Source organism: Meles meles, chromosome 16 (assembly GCF_922984935.1).
Source record: "Meles meles chromosome 16, mMelMel3.1 paternal haplotype, whole genome shotgun sequence".
Taxonomy (NCBI): Eukaryota; Metazoa; Chordata; class Mammalia; order Carnivora; family Mustelidae; genus Meles; species Meles meles.
The window spans coordinates 77,539,242-77,556,350 of record NC_060081.1 but is presented as its reverse complement, the minus strand read 5'-3'; the positions used below and the strand labels follow the sequence as shown (position 1 = coordinate 77,556,350).

The following is a 17,109-nucleotide window of genomic DNA, read 5'->3' as shown; positions in this document are numbered from 1 at the left end:
TCCCAGGCCCAGCCCCCCTCAGAGGTGGCCTGGATGGATGCAAGGGGGGTTGGGGGCTCCTCAGACACTGCCCACCAGGGGCTGATGGGGAAGGGCAGAGGCAGGAGTGGGCTGGGGACAGGCTATGTAGGCTCGGGCTGAGGAGTGCTTGGAAATAAGCAGAGCTCACAAGGTGGGGGTGGGGGTGGGGGGAAGAAATCTTGCGGTCCATACAATTTCAGTCATTTCTACAAATTTTGCACTCCCAGATGCTACCGGGACCTGGGTTCAAGGCGCTGTGGTTGCACGGGAGACAGAAAAACTCGGCCCCCCCCACCCCGGTTTCCAGTGGGACACAGGACAGTAAGGAAGGCACGAATAACTCAGAGTAATTCCAGACGGTGAGGGGAGTTAAAGCAAATAAAACAAATGTGCGTCGGGGTGAGGAGGGGAGGCGACCTTCTCTCTCCTGGTCTGAGAGGAAGGGGCACCCGAGTGGCACCAGGAGGTGGAGGTTTGGCCATCGGAGCTAGGCACAGATGGAGGTGGGAGGGATTAAACGGAAGGGATAGAATTCCGGGCCGAAGGAACGGCAAGTGCAAAGACAAGCTAGCCGTAAGTTCTGGGAGGCGCGGAGGGATCCGCGTGGTTGGAGTAAATGGAACGCTAGTGGAGCAAAGGGACAAGAAGGGCTTGGGGTCACCTCCTCCAGGAAGCCTTCTCCGATTGCTGCGCTGCCTCCGCACTCCTTCAGCTTCTTTCCCTCCGCCCGAAACGAATCCCACGGGTACCGCTCAGGCCTCCTCCCCATCCCGACTTTGAGTCCCGAGAGGGCCGGACGGGGCCGGATTCCTCCCTCCGCATCCCCGCGGCGCTCAGTCCCGCGCTGGGCACCCTGTGGGCACTCGGTAAATATTTGTAGAGCGCACTAGAAGGAATGAATGAACCCATTGGGCGCAGCCGGGGGGAGGGCGGGGCCGAGGGCAGGTGGGAGGCCGCGGGCGCGGGAGGGGCCCCTGGAAGCCCGTCCTCCTCCTCCTCCTCCCAGGCCCCAGCGCGTACCAGCCTGGTGCTTCGGAGGCGGCCTCTCGTGCGACCAAGGGCGCGCGCGGCTGGGAGAGCGACTCGGGGCCCCTGCTCTCCGCGCCGGAGTTCGGAAGAGAGTGGGTCGCCGCCGCCCGAGGGCGAGAGCGCGAGCGGAGCGGGAGGAAGGAGCGCTCGCTCGCCTACCGCCTCGCTGCCTCCCCGGCGCTCGCTCTCCCGGCTCCTAGGTTTGCTGGCTGCTCCTCCCACCCGCGCCCGCCTCCTTGCTCGCTTGCTCGCCCGCTCGCTCCAGCCGGTTTCCAAGCCCCGCGGTGCGCCCGGGCCACTGCCGGGCGAGGGGCCCCGGGGCTATCGCCGAGCAGGGGGCGGGGGTCCGGGCAGAGCGCAGCCGGCTGGGGAGGGGCCATGTCTGGCGCGGGCGCAGCCGGGCCCGTCTGCAGCAAGTGACCGAGCGGCGTGGACGGCCGCCTGCCCCCCTCCGCCACCTGGGGCGGCGCGGGCCCCGGTGCCGGGTGCCGGGAGCCCGGGTCGCGCGTAGAGCCGGCGCGATGCACGTGCGCTCGCTGCGCGCCGCGGCGCCCCACAGCTTCGTGGCGCTCTGGGCGCCCCTGTTCCTGCTGCGCTCCGCCCTGGCCGACTTCAGCCTGGACAACGAGGTGCACTCGAGCTTCATCCACCGGCGCCTCCGCAGCCAGGAGCGGCGGGAGATGCAGCGCGAGATCCTCTCTATCTTGGGCTTGCCCCATCGCCCGCGCCCCCACCTCCAGGGCAAGCACAACTCGGCGCCCATGTTCATGCTGGACCTGTACAATGCCATGGCGGTGGAGGAGGGCGGCGGGCCCGACGGCCAGGGCTTCTCCTACCCGTACAAGGCCGTCTTCAGTACCCAGGGCCCCCCTCTGGCCAGCCTGCAAGATAGCCACTTCCTCACCGACGCCGACATGGTCATGAGCTTCGTCAACCTCGGTGAGTGAGGGCATGAGGGGGTGGGGGGAGCGTCTCGGTCAGGAGGTGCTTCGAGGACCGGGAGGGGGCCGCTTCTTACACCCAGCCCGCCCATCTTTACAACTCCGGGGCCGTTTGCAAAACCGCAGTGCCTGGCCGGGGGTGTCCTACTCCCAGCCCCAGGGGACCCCAAGCTGAGCGCGCCCCAGGTAGGGCGAGCCGGGCTCGTTTGGCCTGTGGGAGTGCCGCGGAGGAAAGGGCTGGTCCGAAGCCCCCTCCGGGTTAAATCGGCGGCCGCACCTCTGGGGCTGGAGGCGCCGGGCCGGCCGCGGCTCAGTTCAAAGCGCGGGGCTGGGTCATGTGAGCCGTGCCGGGCCCGCGCGGCCCCTGCTACCTGGATTGAAAGGGCCCTGCTGGGCGAAGCTGCCTTCCCGCCCTTTCGGGGCCCCTTTCAGCCCTATCTGGACCTGGCATCGCAGGCGTCGCGCCCCCTTCCCCGCCCGGGCCAGCCCTACCTGTCCCCCTCGCGGTGCGCCCTCCTTAGCGTGCCGGGCGCCGTCAGTGTCTCCGAGCCCCTCTCCGTGCGACCGGGCGCGCACCCCCCCCCCCCCACCCCCGGCTCTCAGCACTCCTGGCGGGGGCTGGGGAAGAAACGGTGCCATTGGGAGCTTTCTATTTTAAATATTTAATGATAGGTCCCAGGCGGGCAGAATCCATTTTCAGCGTTTATCACGTGTGGCGCGCAAACCACGGCTTTCGGCGATGGAGTAGCGCGGGATCCCGGAGCAGACTCTGTCGGGGGCGGTTGGGGGGACTCACTCCCCGAGCCGCAGGGACCCCGGGGACCGGGGGCTGGTGCTACAGCGGGAGCGCCGTGGCTCCTCCTCCCTCCGCGCACGCACATTCACCAAACTTGCTCAAACTAACCGCCGGCAGCGCGCTGTAGGACTGATGGTCAAATATTTGGTTTCCGAGATAACACGCCCCGATAGCGCTGTTTCCTGAGCCCATTTCATTCTACGTGTGTAACTTGCTGCGAAAATCCGAACGGAGTCGAGACAGCAAACTCACGCCCACGGGAGCCTTGTCAACAGCGCCGGGATATTGAAGCCCCCGGCTGGGGGACTTGGGGCGTGGGTGGAGGCGCGGGTAAGCCGGGGATCAACCCCAAGGCTTCCAGCCCCAGATAAGGCCCGCTGGTGCCCGGGTCGCCATTGTCTGCCCTTAATAATAGGCAAGAATCAAATAGTGCAACGGGTTTCAGAGAGCAAGGGGTGGGAGGTTTAGATGCCAAAATAACTCCAAGAAAGTTTAAATTATACTAAGCAGCCAGCTAGAAGGAGGCAGCTCCGTATGTCCCGATTTAGAACAATCTCTAAGATGTATGAGGTGGAAAAAAGCAAGGTGCAGAACCGGGAGGTTACGTATGTGCTTGCAGATCATCTGTTCCCACTAGAAGAAGGCACCGTGAACTGGAAATAGATTTTACTGGGGGGGGGGGGGGGCGGGGCAGGACTGGGGCTGGGGCTTGGGAGTGGGAGCTGGGGTCTGATTTCTGATTTTTCATGGTTTGCACTTTTGTCTGTGATTTTTTTTTAACAATGTGTATTTATGACCTCTACCAGAAACTAAAGAAAAATTCCAAATCTATATCTGTGTATCTATGTATATGTGTGTGTGTAAATTAAAGCAAGGCTCTGTAGCTGTCCTGAAGCCCATGGTCTCCGCCCCCCCCCCCAACCCACCCCATCCCAGGCCCTTTCTCTGGTGAGGGATTTATGGTATCTTCTGTTCTTTTGGGTACCGGTGACTCCCAGTGAATGCAGCAGGTCCCAGTGGTGGCCTTAAGAGACAGGCTGGGGTCATTAAAAAGGCATTTGTAAGCCCTGGCTTCTGCTAACCCAGGGCAGAAAAGCACCCTGCTTCTATGGACCAGCAACGTGGTCAGGACTTCCTCCCCCCGCGCCCCACCACCACCACCCCCAGCCCAGAGCAGGAGTAGGTTGCTGACTTGGTACCTCTGGGAATCTTGGGGCAGCGCTGTTTGCTCCCCCTGGGTGGTGGGAGCAAGCCGGGACTTGTTTGGGAAGGCCACAGCTGGGGGGTTCTCCTCCTTCGGCTGTGCACACACCTTTCAACCCGTTAGCCTCATTTCTTTCATCTTGAAAGGACAAAGACCAGCTTGTCTGAGCCTCTTAATCAGTCAGGCTGGCTTTGGGCTTTGTGGGACAGTCCTGACTTTCTCAGGTCTTGCTTTCTGGAACATCACTCCAAATTAGATGGCACAGTGGCTTTTAACAGAGTGCGCTGACCTTGTTTTCTTTCCCTCGCCGTCCTTAAAACTTGAGGTAATTAGTTGGGGGAAGACCTGGCCTGCCGTTCGGCAAGACTCTGCCTGCAGATACTTTAAGGGTGGCCTTTCATTTCTGCTCAGCAACAGCGTGGGGGGAGTCAACTGTCTGTCCCCACCATTCAGGCCAGGGCTGGGGAGTTTCTTCATAGGAGGGGCCTGGGGGTGGCCGTGGGGGTGGCCGCCGTGGGGGTGGAGGGGAGTGTGTAGGAGACCAAGGAAGACCAAGGAACCAAGGAAGCGAAGTTTGCCGAGGAAGCACACCGTTTTTCCTTGGATCGCAAATCATAATTGATCTATAACATACAAAGTTTTCTAAAAGTGCATTGAGTCTCACACTTTATCCAATTATAAGAAAATGTCATTCGTCCCTATCAGATCATCACTTGGTAACCCTCGCAGGGACCCTGCGGCGACTTAGTGGGGGGCTGCTGGCTCTCTCCACTGCCCCCCTCCTCCCTCCAGTGCATACTTGGGGGACCTCTGACCAGATCCTGAAGGCTTTTGCAGACCTGGTGCGTTGATTCTTTCTTCTGTCTGCAGCCAAACTGATTTTTGTTCCTCTAAGTCGTTCTCCTTGGAATTCAAGCTTTCTGCCAGGCTGAGTGGGATCTAAACTAGAGGAGAATATAGGACAAAACCAGATGCCCCAGCTTCTGACAAAGCCCACCCTGTCCGATGAAGCCCCGTGTGATGCTAGCTGAGTTACGGAGGGGGACCCACATCTTCTCAGCCGGGGCCCCTTCGGTTCAATGGCGAGATTTGCAAACTGCTTTGGATTAACAAGCCCGACTCCTCTGTATAGATTCAATTTTGGAATTCAAAACAGGCTACCCCCTCTGAAATTGTCCCCAGGCAATATGAGTTCTGCAGACCGAATCCGCCAGAGCCCCCTACCACTCCCCTCCGCCCCCCCCCCCCCGGAGAAATCCAGCAGATCTTTCTGGAATCTTCCAAAAGCAGCCGGCTGGCATTCGGGGCGTGTGACGTGTGTTCCTCTCTGGCCCAGGTTATAAAAGAACCAAATTTGTTTTAATCTTCGAAGTTCAATAAAAAAAAAAAAAGTTGGAAACCGGTCACTATCAGACTCTGTATAAAAGTGGCTTTTGTTAACGTAGCTGGGGAGCAGGGAGAAGGCTGTGTAGTTTTTGCTTTAGACCGTCTGGCTGTCCGTTTTGTTGACAAGTGTTTGGCATGAAGAGCTCTCCTCTTGCCCCTTAAGAACAGGCCCTACCACTGTAGAGTATTAGAAAAAGATTCTGTTACAGTTTAAAAATTTCCTTCAGGGAGTGCTTCGTGAAAGGAGCACTGGGCTGCAGGCATTTGCAGCTGTAACCTGGCTTGTGTTAAAATTTGGAAGGGGCTGTTCCACATTCCAGCACTTGGAGCAACGGCCCTCACTGGTAAGCAGCCAGAGGTTAACACAGATGTCGCACAGGCTTCCCCCTGCTTGCTTGCTTGCTGCAGAGTGCCTACGCTCCAGCGAAGAGAGCCCCAACAGCTGGGTTTTTAGCAACCCTTTCAAAATCACTTCTTTCAAACCTCATTTTCCCGGTTCTTAAATCAAAGATCTTCTCCACACCGTCCCCCCCCCACCCCGCCTTTTCCCAAGGATATATCTGACCCAGATTTGAACTTTGTTGATCTTCTTTGTACTTCCCTTCTGGAATCGAAGCAGGTTAAGGCCGAGCCCTGGATGCCAGCCTATGGGGCTATTTTTGGTTTTTATTCCAAGGGCTCTCGTTTGGTTGTGGAGCGGTCCGCCCGAGGTGTAAGGAAGGTGGCCCAGGTAAAGCTCGATTTCTGGGCAGTAAAGGGACGATTCTGTGAATGCCCAGAGAGAAGAAAGGGCTTGCGAGCCGCGGTCCGGGCCCCTTTCATCGCCTAGTAGGGCTCTCAAACCTCCCCGAGATAAACACAGCTGGTGTCCCATCCCCTGACGGCCGGGATGCCTGCGATATGAGCGAATGTCACATGCCTGCTGCACTCGGAGGCAAGTGATGACTTCATTCCGGGGAGAGTCCCATCTGACTTGATTGATCACCCCTATCGCTTTAATATCTTTTTTCCCCTATTGGGTAAGGTCATCTTTGGCCCCTTGCAAGCACGGGCATGTCCTAACGCTTCCCCAGTCCCCGCCCTCCCCAGCCTGCCCGTCCGTTTTGCCGGATGAACATGTAGCATGGAGAGCCCGAATGGCTGGCCGTGTTCATTTTTTGGCCATCACTCTTCAGACCTAGCTGGGGCTGTCGACACACTGTTTCTGGCAGGCTGCTGCGACGCTTCGCCGTAGTGCGCGCTGGCAGTGTCTGCGGGGTTAGGGCGCAGGCAGGGATGTGTGGGACCTGTCATGTTATTGTCAGAAGGAATGCGAGGATTAGCCTTGAAAACGTGCTGGTGGGAGAGCGCTGCAGCTGTGTACACTTATTATAAAAGACTGAAGTCCCACTGGTAAAATCAATATATTGAGTTGCACGACCCTCTGCTTTTAATTAGTTTGAATCAAATGCGCCGGTGCCATTTTGCCTCCTCTCGCCTTCATGGGGTGAGGAAATACCAATATTTACATAGAAACTGTTAATTTGTGGTGAAAATGATAACACATTTAGCTCCACATGCCCGAACTGCTCGAACTTGATGGATCCCAGAGCAGCGTGGCGTTGCGGGGTGACGTCCCCGGGGCGCGGGAGCAGGGGCGGGGGCCCCGGGAATGCGGTCCCCGGGACTCCCGGGGCCGCACGCGCAGGTGGGCACATCCGTGGGCGAGGTGCCTAGGGAGGCTGGGCTTCTGAGAAACGAGCCGATTCTTTCACTGCGAGCCAGAAACGTTGGGATTCACCCACATCTTCTACAAGCTTCCCTCCGAAGCATTCTTACAAAATCGTTAAGCGGGCGCTTGCCTTTTTGGTCGTTACCAGTCCTTGCGCCCAGCATGCCGGGTCTTTTGTACCGGGCAGCTCAAGGCATAGTACTTTATTCCAGAGCTTCAGATGTTTTCTTTCCAATTCCTGAAACAGTTTGTAGAGGAAAGGGGGCGGGGGTGGTTCTTCTTGCTGCAAACCATCCCATGTCTGACGAGGGCCATTATGTGAACCGTTTGGTATTAGCTGTGTGTTCAGCTGTAGTTGAAATCTGGGTTTTGCAGGGACTGGCATTTGACAAATACTATTTGACAAAAATGTGACTTGGTATTTCTTAATATGGAACAGATATTTTGCAGTTAACCTTCCCCGACGAGAGACCGCGCACACCCAGCGTGCAATGGCGGTGTGGACCAGCTACACTGCTGCCGCTGTGCATTCTGCCCCCCCCCCCCCCCCCCCCCCCCCGCCCAGGGGAGTGTTTATGATTTGGGGGGATATGTGGGGCGCATGAAGTTTGACACTTCTGAGCAACTCCGAGAAGCACGTGCGATGTGTCCTTTCAACATTTGTGGCAGAAGGCATTGTTGGGAGCTGCGCAAAGCCTTTGCTGATCCGCGTGGAGTGGATTGAATTAATGACAACTCGGAGAGCCCCAGTTTTAGGGTAATTGCTTTATTGTTTTGGAGCCAGGGTGCTTATAATCCGGTTCCTGTACAAACATGTTTAACGTGTGTTAATGCATTTCCAAACCAGAGCCTCTCAGCACAACCCTGCTTTCCATTAATTGATGTCGGTAGCATGGTACAGTATTTCAAAGGGCTGGCCAAGTATAAACTGTGTTTCCAATTTCCTTCCTTTCCTGTGTTTGGAATGCCAATGTTAATTTGTTCCCATGCAGGAGAGGGGGCTGCCAACTGCGGCTTTCTATAAAGGGCTTCACAGTGAAGGCTTCCAGCCCTCACTGATGCTTGGGGTTGCCTGGCCAAGTTTCCTGACACTTTGCAGCTAATTCTGGGTGATATATGGAGTGGGGGGTTGGGGGCTTCACCGCCGTGTAACGGAAGTTCTCAGTGACAGCCGAGGGTGTGACTTGGCGAGGGAGAACGGACCGGCATCCACAGCGATTCTCTTTTGACACAGCTTAAACCCATGTGTCTGTTTCCACTATGGGTGCCTATTAGCTGTGTGACCTTGAACTAGTTTCTCAACGTCTCTGAGTGGGTCTCCTCTTTTTATGAAGGTGAATAATAATTCCCTCCTTTGCAGAGCCTCATGAAGACAAAAAAAAATTTTTTTTTGTGCCACGCTTTGCTGGCACACAGTAGCCACAATAGACAGTGGCTCCTGTTTTATTGCGGTGACTGCATCACTAATCGCTTTGCTGTATTAGTCCAAATATTAGGGTTTTTAAAAAAAGATTTTATTTATTAATTTGACAGAGAGAGATCACAAGTAGGCAGAGAGGCAGGAGGAGGCAGAGGAGGAAGTGGGCTCCCCGCCCAGCAGAGAGCCCGACGCGGGGCTCGATCCCAGGACCTTGAGATCACGGCCTGATCCAAAACTGGGAGTCTGACTCTTAACCTACTGAGTCACCTGGTGCCCCAAATATCAGTTTTGAAATACTTAACCTTAAAGTATTGAGACGAAGCCACCCATGTTATTTTAAAGATGTCTAGAAAACGGCCCCCCAAATGCTTGTGTGTGTGTGTGTGTGTGTATGTTTGCACACACACATTTCCTTCTTTCAGAGGTCCTTGAAGTTTGACTGAGAAGACCCAACTTATTTGAGGATGGAGTATAAAGCAGACTCTTTCTCTTGCTTTTAGCATTGATGGCTATTTAAAAATTTTATCACGAGGCAAGCTGAGACTTGAGTGAGGGGTATCTGGGAACTCTCTGTACTATCCTTGCAACTTTTCTCTAAGTCAAAAGTTATTCCAAAATAAAAAGTTTTAATTTAAAAAAAAAAGCACATGACTGAAGTATTTCTTCCCACCCTTTCTGGAAGGTGGTCAAAGTACAAATTGTCTTTTCCTTCAAGGGAGGGACAAGCCCCAAGCATTCATTAACAGAACAGCACAGCCTTCCCCGCTCTTCATTGGAGCAGGTGCGAGGCTGCCCCCTACTCCCCCAGCTGGGATGGGGCCACGACAAAGCCCTGTGTCCATGCCCTGCGTCGAGAAACCTCTGGAGACCCAGGCACGAAAGCGAATGTCTCCAGGGCCCCAAGACGAGGGGTGGGCTTAATCACTCAAGGCTTCCCGTAAATTCCCTTCAGCTCTTTCTGTACTGTTTGAAAAATCCGACTCGGTGAGTATTAGGTTTCCCTGCATCTTTGAGGTCACGTGTTGTTCTTTCACATCTTTATCTCCCCAGAGTAGCTTTCAAGTTCCAATCCTTTGTTGTCTGGCTTAATTAAATTTGGCCGTGAATAAAAACTTGCAGTGTTTCCAAAATGGAGGACTTGCATGTTTTTAAGCATCCAAGTTAGGCCTGTACTGTCTTGTAGGGCCGGCCTCTCTCTTGCTTTCATGTAGCTGGAAAAAAGAAAAAAAAGGTAAACACGGTCGGCTTCAACTGGTTCTATCACAGTGCCCGTCGTCTGCCCGGCGATTTAACCTTGCCAACCGAGGCCCGCGAGGGACTGTGTGGTCTCACTGACTTGTGTTTGGCCTTTGATAAAGGACTCCTTTCTGGACTACTTTTTCAGACATTCTTGTTATCCTGTTCTGCGTTGCCGCGCCAAATTCTCATGGCACAGTGCTTGGATGTTGGCTGCTCGTGTGCATGAATGAGTTGAAGGTGTTCTAATGCAGCGTCTTCTAAATACTTTTTGATTTCACGTCCCCACCAGGAAATCTCTGGGTCCACACCCTAAATAGAAATAAATCCTACTGGGGCACCTGGGTGGCTCAGTGGGTTAAAGCCTCTGCCTTCGGTTCAGGTCATGATCCCAGGGTCCTGGGATCGAGCCCCGAATCGGGCTCTCTGCTCAGCGGGGAGCCTGCTTCCTCCTCTCTCTCTGCCTGCCTCTCTGCCTACTTGTGATCTCTGTCTGTCAAATAAATAAATAAAATCTTTAAAAAAAAAGAAATAAATCCTACTGTTTTAGTGAATATATATATATATATATATTACCTTAAAAAACATACACTAAAATATACATGTAAGGAGATAAAAAAATATAAAATTCTGACAATCGTTAATACGCATTTCAACTAATTGATCATTATTAATTAGTATGAAATGATGCTTTTAATGAACAGGACACCTTTCATTTTGCTGTCAAAAATTCATTAATGTTATGCGATAGACTTTAATGTCTTTCAGAATCGTGGTTCAGCAGTTGGGGGTCAGCGAGCTCAAGGTCTGGTCCTGCATTTTGATTATTTTCATCCTTCATTTATCTGTTTGGACTAAGTGAAGTCCTCACGTGATTAACAGAAAACCGCCACAGTCTTGGCGGGGCTGGGGATAAACCCACAGAGGTTGGTTCTCTCGGATGAAGTTCCGGCTCCGTCGTGGGTTGGTAGGGGGCTCTGCACTTTGGTCAGGTGGGAGGTGCTCAGGTCCCCGGCTGATGGGGATGACACTGTCTCCAATTCACCAGTTACCGTGTGAGAGGGCAAGACTCTGAACTGTGCCTGGGCTTAAAATTCCCACCTGGAGGGGAATGTCAGAGCTAGTCACGGGGTCACACCAGAAGGAAGGTCGGCGGGAAACTGCAACCCTAAGCACGGGAAGGAGCCCGGGAGAGGGCAGCAGCGCCTGCCATCTCCAGGAAGAACATGGAACTGGGACAAAGAGACTGCTGGCTGCAACAAGATCCTACCTTTTCAGTTTCATCCACAGTTATGCAGCTCGGCTGCTCATTTCCACCTTCCCCGTTGGCCATCGGCCCTTGACATTTCCTTAATTGTGCTTGTAATATTTTCCCCATCTCCCAATGGACCCCTCTAGCCTCCCTCAAGTGCTCGCACCCCATTTTGGAGACCAGTGTTTCTAGAAGTTTCTGCATCACTGAGGTGTTCACACGGTTCAACAAGGATAACCACATCTCTCTATCCGCACTTGTAAATGACTCGCTTTTTTGGGACTTGTCTTTCGGCAAAAGCGTGCTTCAGCCTTAGTCTGGTTCACGACCCTGAGAATTAAGGAGGATGCCTCTGGGGTCCTGGCTGGGGAGGTGCTTGTCCTGGCCGGGTTTCTGTGGGTCCTGCAGGGGACTGCTGCGGCATGAAGTCTTGCCCCAAATGGGACTGCTGCCTTTTCTTCCTGAGCCTCAGAGGCAATTCGTAGTGTGGGTGGAATGTCGCATGGTTGACTCTAGAGGCTGAATTCACAGAGTCCTTCGTTACCTAAAGGCATCGCTGAAATAAATCATAGTGATAAAGCGGGAGGGTTGAGATCTTTTTGTAGCAGCCTCCTTATTGGGCTTCTCACTGAATTCTCTCAGCTGTCTGCAACGCAAGTGGTTTCATTCCCACTTTAGGGAGGAGACGGAAGGGGCTCCAAAACTTGCATAGCTTGGAAGTGGTGGGGTTGACGTTTGACTGCAGCTCTTGCTGAATGTAAAGCCATACCCTCCTTCCTCCTGGCCCCAGGGAGGTATGTGCGTGGGGCGGGGGACACACAAGGAGAGAGATGTCCAGGCCACCTAAGCACACACCGAGCCCTTGACGTTGTGGCTTGGAGCCCTGAAGGTGGATATAGAGATAAGCAGCGTGGACCTTTCTTCCGCTATCCATCCTGCTTACGATAACCCCTCCTTCTCCATCTCTTTGACTTCAAACAATTGTCAGGGCCCAGGGTCCCGAGGACCATGTACTGGGGCTCCTCCATGCCTCCCATGCTCCTCTGATGGGGGAAATCCCAGAGGTAGCTAGAGATTGGTAGTTTACGTGATCTCAAGAGAAACCAGAGAATAGAGATTGGTCGTTTAATAGCAATACCTCAAGGCACTGGAGAAGAGACCATGAATGTACCAGAATAAATATTGCATAGTTTGTAATAGTGTGAAATCACCCACAGTCTAAACGTCCGTGAGCAGGGGTTTGGAGAAATAGATTTGTATTAAACTTATTTATAAGTTTATAATCAACCAGAAGGGAATCAAAAGTCTTCTTTCTTATGTATCAATACCGATTGAAAACAATGTCAAGAGGGAGGAAGCAAGTTGCAGAAAAGTCTTTAAGGTGTAACCATTTGTCACTGTGTCAAAACACACACTCAGGATAGCACCAGATAATATTATATGTCCTGAGTGGTTCCGTACACAGTTGCACCCGGGGAACAGAACAGGGGCTGCCAGACTCGCACCAGCTGCCTCTGGGGAGGGGGACGGAGAAGGGCGAGAATGCGATTGGGGAGAAATTTCAAGTAAACTGACTGTTCCCTTCAGGTCTTCCTTCCCTTAATAAGAAACCATTAGAAGTACACTGCGGTATCCTGGATCAGTTCTTGGAACAGAACACGGGCAGCCGTGGAAAAACTGGTGCAGTCTGAAAAACAATCTGGAGTTTAGTTACTAGTAAGGAGAAACGAACACTGATGTTCATTTCTCCGCTTTGACAAGTGTCCCGTGGCCCTGGGGGATGTTGGCGCTGGGGCAACCTGCTGAGGGTGCTCTGGGACTCTGCACTGTCTTTGCAACGTTTCCGCACATCCGAAATGATTCTAAAAGAAAAAGTTTATCACAAAGGCAGCAACCAGGATATTAACTCTTGTTAATTCTCAGCTGTGGTACCTGGATATTTGTTGTACTTTCCTCTGTGTTCTTCTTTGTGATTACATTTTTCCCCCAAACTCCAAGGCACCGGTAAGCCTCCCAGAGACCCAGTCTGGGAGTGTGTTCAGGGTCTCATGCTCCAAGGACCAATAACTCATCAATCTCCAGCCCCACGAGAGCAACGGGGACTCAGCTGGCGAGTGAAAACCCCAAGCAGCCGTGCCTCGAGACCTTTAAAACTCTTTCTGCCCCATTCATAAGATGCCCCGTGTGAGGCAGACATTCATTTATGAGCACGAGAGACAGGGTGGGGAGGTCGTGTCAGGTCTTTCGGTTTTTCTCCCGGTCCTGAACTTTGTAACATGCCCCCCACCATCTTCCCCTCTCTCAGATTCCACTGTCTGACTGACTTGACCTAACATTTGTTGAGAGAGAAGCCCTTAAAAATGGCAGTGGGGCCCCAGAACCTTCCAGGGCTAGTAAACGTTTATAGGGTAGAGGCACCAGTTGGTCATTTCCTTTAGGAGGAAACAATAAATGAAGCGACTTGCCTTATACCAACTTGAACCCTGAGTTCCTCGTTGTCTTAATATGCTTGGCGGGGGAGGGGCGGGGGGATGGGGGGATGGGAAAGGGGGTCCAGAAGTGTCTGGTTCTCTTGTGGCTCAGCCCAAGAACTGGGAAATGCCTTTTCTAGGTAGTTTAGGGCAGAGTTTCCCAGCCTTGACACGCCTCCGTTTTCAGCCAGCCCAGTTCTCCGTTGTGAGAGCTGTCCTGTGTATTACAAGATGTTGGGCAGTATCCCAGGCTCCTACCCGCCAGATGCCAGGGGCACCCCAAGCCAACGCCGAGAGAGAGCCAAGAATGTTTCCCAACATTGCCAATGTCCCCCCGCCCTGGGGTGAAGGGGGGCAGGGAGCAAAATTGCCCCCAGCGGTGAACCGCTGGTTTAGGGTAGCTTTCCTCCAAGTTGGAAATTGACTTGAGAGCCTTTGGTTCAAACCATTGGTTCATGGCAATGGCTGGGGGAAGCCAGCTTTTCTAGCCGGATGGATTATTTTCCGGTTGAAAGGAACACAGATTGCAATCCGAATGTGAGCCTTCTCCTGGGACACAGCGCTGCCTGGGTTTGCAGCATTCTAGGGACAGAGATGGGGGTCACATCTCTACAGAGCAGCATCACCTCCTGGGAACCAGAACAGTCTTGCAGTGCCTTTTGCCCCATGATACCAAAAGGTTATGAAACACACCCGTCACAGTGGTTCCTCTTTTTTTGCCCCTTGGGAGGAATTAGGGCAAAAACCTCTCTTACCTGGCCTCCTCTGTCTGCAGGTAATTTACGGGGGGCAGGGGGAGTGGGGAGCAGAGAAGCCACGTGTTGCCACGGCCACGGCCACCGTAGCTCCCTCCAGACCTGCTTCCATCAGGGAAGGCTGCTGGCTTTAGACCACGGTCCACAGGCCAAATTCGAACCTCCGTCTGTGTTTGCACAGCCTGGCAGCAAGAATGGTTTTTATGTAATTTTCTAAAGGATGTTAAATGATCAAGAGAAGAATACTAGTTCACGACATTGGAAAGTTAGATGAAATCCAAATTCCAGCGTCTGTAAGGCTTGACTGGGGACATGAGCACTGATGTGTTGTTGGCGTCTGCTTTCCCCCTGTGGCGCGAGTGGGGTCACTGCCACAGAGTCTGTGCTCTCCAGAGCCTTGGAATACTTCCTATCTGGGGGGTTATGGAGGTCTGCCCGGGGCGCCTGGGGAGCTCAGTCGGTTCAGTGACTACCTTCAGCTCAGGTCATGATCTGGGGGTCCTGGGATCCAGCCCCATGTCAGGCTCCCTGCTTAGCGGGGAGTCTACTTCTCCCTCTCTGTTTGACCCTGCCTCTGCTCCATCTCTCTCTCTCTCACAAAGATAAAATAAAATCTTTAAAAAAAAAAAAAGTTTGCTGACCTTTCGACTGTCCGTACCCTCTACCTGGGAAGGGATAAAAATTAAGAAATCCCGAGTTTTACCTACCCCCTCTGTGTCGCTCTGCAGATGATCAGCGACACAAGGCCCCGTCTGTCCTGCTGGCCATGCAGAGGGGCTCCTCCTAGCTTGAGGAAACTCTGATTTACGCAGATTGCTCCTCTGATGGCTTCTCGGCACCGTGAATCCCTATGAAGGCGCTTTTAGGCTCCTCCTAAATTTGCTTGGTCCTTGTAGCCTCCTCTCCATAACCCGCCCCCCTCCCCCAATTCTCCTAAAACATCTCAGGTGGTAGTTAAGACCAGCTCTGGGTTAGAACCTATGAGTCTAAATCCCACTTCTGCCCCCTATAGCTTCGTGACCTTGGGCGGGTGATAATACTGTGCGAGTCGGGTTTCCTCCTCTGGGTCAGTAGTGGGGCCTGGCTCCTGGGCAGCTGTGGGGGGGCGTCCCCTGTGCGGAGGCAGGAGGAGAGCCAGGCACGGTGCCCGAGGGGTGCGAGGTGCCCAGGACCCATACTACCAACAGTGATGTGGTCACTCCTAGTGGGGGCAGCTCCTCTGGGCATTCTGGGCAGGGGACGCCGCCGGCTCATTCTGGGGGTGACAGCGGGGCGTGCATGTGTCCCCCACGCTGAGCTCTGCAGGGCTGGGCTCTGCCGCTAGCTGTGTAGCCTATGGAGAGGCGGGAAACTGACGGTGCTCACAGGACACGATCAAACCGGGAAGCTAGTTCCCTTAGGGCAAGTCCTGTTACCCCAGCAGGTTGCCTCTGGCTGTCCCAGTCTGTATTTATCGATGCAGGTTTGAAGGAAACACCAAACCGTCGGGAGACCCGGCACCAGCTCCGGGCACCAGCAGCCCCTCAGATGTTCGCACTTACTGTGGGCTGCCCGCTCTTCATGAGTCAATGAAAACTTCACAGTAAGGTTGCACCTGTATTTGGTTTTTGATTTTTATTTGTGGAACTCCATTGATGTAGAATTTCGTGGGGTGGCATTTCCTGTGTCCCCTCATTTTTTGATCTGAATACCTGACATTTCTCCTTTTTAAGTGAGGTCCTCCCCACAGCAGCCACAGGGAACAGTTAGCACGGGTCCCATATTTGTTACTACGTGTGAGGAGAGGGGAGGTCAGGGAAGACCAGCCACTTGTCCAGCTTTGGGGACAGTGTGTGACCTCCGGCGGGTCACTGGAAGCACCGCAGCACTCAGGGCCTCAGTTTCTGCCTCAGTCAGCTTGGGCCAGAACAGAGTACCCCACCCTGGGGGGCTTAAAGCCCAGACATGTATTTCCTCCTTAGGGCTCCCACAGGTGAATTTGGGGGGTACAGTTTGGTCCCTAGCAGTGTCCCTGTAAGGTGGGGTGGCTCAGAGCTCGGGGCCTGTGGGACCAGCCCAGACAGTCGCAGGGAGCTCTCAGCAAACGGGGGCCCCTCCCGGGGCTGCCTTTGGAGTCCTGTCAGCTACAGAGTCTCTTCTAGGCCCTTCCGTGAGCATGAGCATGGTGATGGGCGAGTGCGGATATGCTGATCGGTCGGCAGGCAGCAGCTCTCTGGGGACGCCTGTGAATCCCTCTCCCAGCCCTGCCCTGGGCCCTCCCGTGTGAGACTGCATTTCTGTAGGTGACTTCACATTTTAAAAATTATACTTACTTTTTTTACTCAACTCCCATTACAGATTTTTTTTAAAAGATGCATTTATTTATTTATTTATTAAGATTTTATTTATTCGAGAGGGAGAGTGAGTGAGAGCGAGCGAGCCAATATGCAGGTTGGGGGAGGGGCAGAGAGAGAGGGAGAAGCAGACTCCCCGCTGAGGATGGAGGGGGACATGGAGCTCAATCCCACGACCCCGAGATCATGACTTCAGCCAAAACCAAGAGCCAGACGCTCAACTACTGAGCCCCCCAGGTGCCCACCCGCCCCCCTCCTTCTACTTCACAGGTTTTGACAAGAGGCATGGGCGTTTGAAAAAAGTGCGATGTTGCTGTCACGTCTTCCGTGGGAGCTAGGCTGAAGGCAGTGGACAGAAGTTGAGCGGAGTGAAAATTATCCTTGAAATCCCTGAAGAAGCCGCACCAGAAATACACACACTGTGTCTTTGGGCGAAGAGCCGGGGCCAGTTTTCCTGCGTCCATTGTGCGTGAGGAGAAGTGCTTGGTTGAGGTTCAGGGCCCCTCGTGGACTCAAATACTTATCTTTAACCACTAGCACCGCCCTCAAGGACA

The 17,109-nt window shown here is 53.8% G+C and overlaps 1 protein-coding gene across 2 annotated transcripts in view; it reads left to right on the top strand.

The window, feature by feature from the left end:
- The first annotated feature begins 450 nt into the window (after positions 1 to 450).
- BMP7 (bone morphogenetic protein 7) overlaps positions 451 to 17,109 on the top strand; it is an 89,094-nt gene continuing 72,435 nt past the window's right edge. The window contains exons 1-2 of one of the 2 annotated variants that reach the window (XM_045981850.1): positions 451 to 887; positions 1,028 to 1,989. In XM_045981850.1, the coding sequence (XP_045837806.1) occupies positions 1,572 to 1,989 (418 nt within the window). In that variant the 5' untranslated portion in view covers positions 451 to 887; positions 1,028 to 1,571. Of the gene's footprint in view, positions 888 to 964; positions 1,990 to 17,109 lie in introns of those variants that run through there. The other variant, XM_045981849.1, reaches the window with a different exon arrangement.